This window comes from Mixophyes fleayi, chromosome 3 (genome assembly GCF_038048845.1).
Source record: "Mixophyes fleayi isolate aMixFle1 chromosome 3, aMixFle1.hap1, whole genome shotgun sequence".
In the NCBI taxonomy this organism is placed as follows: Eukaryota; Metazoa; Chordata; class Amphibia; order Anura; family Limnodynastidae; genus Mixophyes; species Mixophyes fleayi.
In genome coordinates this window covers 80,670,512-80,676,511 of record NC_134404.1, presented here as the reverse complement: position 1 = coordinate 80,676,511, position 6,000 = coordinate 80,670,512, and the positions used below count along the sequence as shown (strand labels likewise).

The following is a 6,000-nucleotide window of genomic DNA, read 5'->3' as shown; positions in this document are numbered from 1 at the left end:
GAATGCCCTACTCCACTGCCCCCTCATCCCCGATAATGAAATGGTACAGCTGGCATGTGTATGTTACGGAAGGAGAGGGAGCGCGTCCGGATCGAATAGACTCTAATTTCCTACCCGCATCCCCTCCACTTAGCGAAGTTCTCCAATGTTCCTATTAGTAGTTCCCTGGTGACCATCTGACCAGGGTAACTCTCGCGAATTTGGAGGGAACCTACTGGGTTCCCATCCCTCATGTGTTCAATATGGTTTAACAGCAGAATTGTTTAATGTGTTCCCTCCCACTATGTACCCGTCCAACCCTTCCCTTTTTTTATGTCATTTCTTTACCTCCATCCCTTTCTATTTTCTGTACCCCATAATTTTTGGAAAATTAATAATAAAAATACTATTGAAGTTAAAAATGATTGCATGGAAAAAACAGATTGCTGTATTTGTGGTAGGCTTAGTCACTGACTAATCACTCAGGTTCATTAGAAACAATTAAAACTTCAGTACGCTTTGTTTTCACTTTATTTACTGGTTTATCCATTACATTGCTCTCAGTATATAAGAATCATGATCACCTCATCCCTGTCAGACAGACAGGCAAAACCTATCAACATATTAAACACATTTATGGATAGGTGCTTCATCGGGATTATTACAGACAAAACTGAATATAAGTTAAAGCATGTTTGAAAGAATTATACACTTGGCGTCCAACTTTTATTGGATCTGGTGGGTCCCCCAACATCTTGTGCATGCCAGAACATTAGCTCCGGCTGGCAGTGTCTTATCGGTGGTCAACATGCTGCCAGCCTGAACAAAGACCCAGCAAAATCTGCTGCACTACTACACTTCTGCCAACCCATTCTTTTTTCAGATAGCCAACGTGTCGATCACTGACATGTTAGCATCAGAAAGCCAGAGCAAGCAGTGCCGGGTGCACATAAGACAGGGGATATGACAGAGTGTGTGAAAACCTAACTCCAGGGGGTTTATTTACTTAGTTGCGGGTTTGAAAAAGTAAAGATGTTGCCTATAGCAACCAATCAGATTCTAGTTATAATTTATTTAGTACATTCTACAAAATGATAGCTAGAACCTGATTGGTTGCTATAGGCATAATGTCCGCTTTTAAAACCTGCCGGAAACTCGCAGCTTGGTACATTTACCCCCAGGTGACTTTCAAAACAGGATTTAACTTGTGTATGATATTCCATAAAAAAATTAATTTGCCGTTTTGGCTGGAATGGCGCTTTAAATTATCTCAATTCAAACTTGAGTTTAGTTACTCTTTCACGTTGTGAGGCTTAGCCACATAGATTTTTTTAGATTTCTGAATGATCACTATATCTGTATAGTTACTTCAATATACGACTGAGGCACACATGTTACAGCTGCTTTTTTAGAAAAAAAATATGGGTTACTGGGCTACCTGCATTTTTTTTTCTTTAAAATGTTCCTAATAGGCTGATGAGCCGAGTCTCACCCCCCTGGGCTAAAATTTGCCAGCCAGCCCCTGATAAAGTCTTTTAATAGAGCTTGGATGACAACGGTCAATTAAGTCTGATGTGTGGTGTGGCTGAGGTAAGACTGGGAACACTTATGGCCAAATTTCACAGTGAACCCTGTACATTTTGCAGCCAAAGCTGGAACAAGGCAATATATTTTTTGGAGGTTTAAAAAGTCTAGTTGTGTTTTGTCCTAACTGACTGATATGCATTTAATCATGGAACACTTAATAATGAGTCATGTGACTCCTTTGTTGTACCATGTGTAATGGCCAAAGCAAGGGCAAAACACATCTAAAAATGCTACAATTCACAATTTTAATACATGTTATACAATTCCTGCTCTCAATAAATTATACAATTTATGCATTTTAAAGCAACATAACACTGGTGTCATATTGTTGCTTTTTCCATCCAGGATACACGTGGTTTTCTAAAATGCATATATGGCACCAGTTTATACAAAGTGGTACATACTTACCTTATTATCAGCAGCTCAAGTTTTTCCAATTAACTCAAAAACTGCAATAAATGATTGTAAATTTTGGGTTATATTTAATGTATTTTAAATCTTAATACTTAGTTACAGTTTTATGTATCTTATTAAATATGTTTTATAAATGCTTCATTAATTCTGTTTAAACAGAAACTATCTGGGGCACCCGAAGCTGTGGAGTACATGTGAAGCACCCGTCGACATTGTGCCATGGAATCTGACACTTTTTAGCTTGCTTCTCATAATGAGCGCAGTCCAGGCTGTCCTATGTGCTATCCAAGTCATCAATGGGCTCATCGGGACTTTCTGTGGGGACTGCAAGTGCTCTGGTTGTTGTGGGGTAGGTTCAATCCTCATTCGTATTTCCACTAAATATAAAATATACACTGCATCTCAATTATAACAAGTCATTCTAATGAAAGAAGTACATTTTAACGCATTATCCCAATAGCCTACACACTCCACTGCAATATAATACAATCTTAATTATAATTCTTAATTATAATTCTACTGCTAGTGAATGTGACTTTGACCCCAAAATTTTGTTAAGTGTTGAGGTTGGGGGTAGATTGGCTTAAAAATACTAGTTGGGATTCACAGCACTTAAGTGAAAATCCTTAGGGATATACACTATAAACTATAGTGATATACACTCTTGTTTTCAAAAGGTTAATGCTAATATATATGTTGACATTATTATAGCTGCTCTTATTAATTTACTTTAGAATATACTAACTTTTGTACAATGTGCCATTCAAAAAATAATAACAGACCACTAAATGTACAATACATAGCAGTTCTAATATAATAAAGCATACCCTGACAAGATATTTGACATTTCTGTAATTTTCACTGTAAGCTATTGTTCTCTCTTACGGGCCATTTAAGCTTAGATCATTTTACTGATTTAGGCAGATAGTTTTATTATAAGGCCCTTTAATTGTCTTACTGAGAATATGTCTGGTTTGCATGTTTACCACTTCATTCAGTGTTTTCTGAAAGCATGCAATCATTGTCAAAACACTGATATTACACACTGTAAATATAATATATAATATTGTGTCATAAATGTAATTCATGTTGAACACTCAGTTGTTTCTTGGCTATTAAACTGAGTTTAACTCCAAACTTGCCAATCCCAGTTTCCCATGGTCAAAAGGGCTAGGCCTTCAGGAACAAGAGATGTGATTTCGCGGATCACAGCAATAGAATGTTTCATATTCCCTACACACAACCCATTGAGGCAAGTCTGTTTGACTATCCCACTATAATTAAAACATTTCCACCTTATACCAGCCGCTACCATCAGGTAACAATGGGGGGTGTAGAACGACAATAACTAAATCAATGCATATAGAGTTTGGGGGGGAAGGGGGCAGGTAACGACACAGAGTTGTCAAAAAGTGAATACTCTTTTACATAATCATTACATTTTTATCATAATCTTTTTATCTTCACGCAGGGTGATGGAGCTGTTTAACGCCTGATGCTCATGAATTCCTATGGGTTTCTGTGGAGGACACCTCTAAATCAGGACTTTTAAGAATGAAGGGCCTCGTCACAGCTCTGACTAAATAAGTGTTCTGTGTACTTATCTCTAAAACAAAGTAGTAGTACTCTTATTTGAGGAGCTCCTCCTAGATTCGCCCCTCCTCTCCCACAACCGCTCCTATGACTGACACACACACACACACACTAAGCTACACGGAGTTCATGCAATCATATTGTAACTTCACCAGTGTAATATGAAGGCAGCATTTTAATATTTGTTGCTGGACGTGGGTCAATATAAATGCCATGCTTTATAGTATTTATTTACATATATAGTGAAATAAGACTTTGTTTAAGAGCCATTCCCTCATATCCCATACCTTACCATAGATTGATTTAAAAGTTTGATCACTGTCCGCATTTAAGGGCACCTGTAATCTATTCACGGTAAGCGGCAGCCATTTTGTGAGCAGAACCCATATATATGAGAAAACAGCCTCAACTCACTAGAAACCAGGAAACTCTGAGGCGGACAATATGAAGTGTCTAAATGATGTCACTGTCTAGTAAGAAATTTGTATGCTGCGGTCTCATATATGTCAGTTGTGCCCAGAAAATGGCTGCCTCTACTGGGAATACATCACAAGTTCACTTTAAATCCCACTGTGTTATAACATACCATTCCCAGATTAACAGGGTGTATATCTATTTTTCCTAGTTATACAAATGAGTTTGGGAACAATTACCTGTATTATATTATGGATATACTTCTCCTTTCAAAAAAAATCCCCTAAGATTTGAAAAATATTTATTTGGGTTTTTTTACATAAATGTAGAGGAGCTTTCGACCTGCTTATTTTTACCATGTATCTTATTAGTACTTTTAATTTTTTTTCTACTCTCAGAGTTTTGTAAATACCAAGAAAAGGAGAGACTGAGCATTTATCATGTGAGACTGACTTTCACTCTATAAACTTTATAACATACTTGTTTTGTGGCTTGTGTGATGTTTACAGTAGGTAATCCAATGAGGGAGAAAATATTATGTTTTTGATAATGGTTTAATTGAGAAACATTTTTTTCCCTTTAAATACTTTTATTATTGATACATTAAAGACAGTTGCCCTGATTCATCTAAGAAGGCAAAACAAACTTATTCTGCATTTAAAAAAAACCACATGTATTGGGCATACACACGTACTTATTTAACAAGGAGCAGATGTAAAGATAAGTCTGTTGATGAATACGGGACAATACACTGCAGAATACACACAATACATATGTTAAATACAAAGTCACAAAAGAACGCACAGAAAAAAAAATTCAATTTAGAGGCATTAATAACAAAACATTTAAAAATAAAAAAAATTGTTATTTTTATCTTTTTTTCCATAAAATACATTTATGTAAATGATATGATGTCTACTGTGCATAAAATGATTTTTTACAATGCTCCTGATTGCAAACACATATTCTAGCATGCATACACAGTTGTCATCACTAGTAATCGGCTACACTTACATCAGACCTGTAGCTGGTCCTAGTGATACAACACATAAACATGTACCTTTGTGATACCCAAAGCTTGAATCGGACGCTGCTGCATGTGCTCGAACTTGGCACACCCTTGGGCATGCGCAGTATGATGTTATAAATCTGGCATGTATCACCATTTACGTTCCTTAATGAATCAGTAAAAACCCCTCTAGATATCCTAGGCGCTAAAATTTAAGTCAATATCCCAATAGAATTTCAGATAAAATTATAGCAGTCGCTCCTTACATAAGGGGGTGCCAACTCCCTAGATTAATCTCAGAAAACAAACAGAAAAAAAGTACTAGTATCAGTGATACATATCAATTACAGAATAAATATAATTCTAAAATAATTTACAATGAGTATGGCAGAATAAACACAACGGGCTTCTTGCTAAAACAAAATACTATATATCAATTTATTAAAAGTGTAAAATATTCAAAAAATTAAAAAGTAGCGGAAACTGTGTATAATTTAATATATCATCATGACTTATGAGTATCGTAAGAGAATGACCTCTTTTTTAACAATTGGAATGATCAAGAGGTAATATATATCTTATATAGCATAAAATAATGTAATTTACATTAAATAAGTTCAATCATATCACTTTATATCATCAGACTACTCAGTATAGAGACCAGGGGGTAAATGTATGAATCTCCGGATTCTTCATCTCCGGCGTGTTCAGCCTCTTCAGCGCTTAAATTTAAAGCGGCGCTGCATTGTAAAGGGAAACTTCCCTTTACAATGCAGCGCCGCTTTAAATTTAAGCGCTGAAGAGGCTGAACACGCCGGAGATGAAGAATCCGGAGATTCATACATTTACCCCCAGAATGATTAGTTTATATAGATGTGAAGGCGAGTGGCTAGCTCAACTTACTCCCTGTCCAGATGCAATGAAGGGTAATCCCAAAAAAAGGGGAATAGTACCCTAATCAAATGTGCCATTGAGCAGTTTGCTCCAAATTAAGATTTTGGATG

General features: G+C 36.3%; 1 protein-coding gene across 1 annotated transcript in view; it reads left to right on the top strand.

The window, feature by feature from the left end:
- LOC142143762 (transmembrane 4 L6 family member 4-like) overlaps positions 1 to 4,466 on the top strand; it is a 12,500-nt gene extending 8,034 nt beyond the window's left edge. The window contains exons 4-5 of the mRNA XM_075201893.1: positions 2,140 to 2,329; positions 3,452 to 4,466. Of these exons, the coding sequence (XP_075057994.1) occupies positions 2,140 to 2,329; positions 3,452 to 3,469 (208 nt within the window). The 3' untranslated portion in view covers positions 3,470 to 4,466. The remainder of the gene's footprint in view (positions 1 to 2,139; positions 2,330 to 3,451) is intronic.
- The last annotated feature ends 1,534 nt before the right edge of the window (positions 4,467 to 6,000 follow it).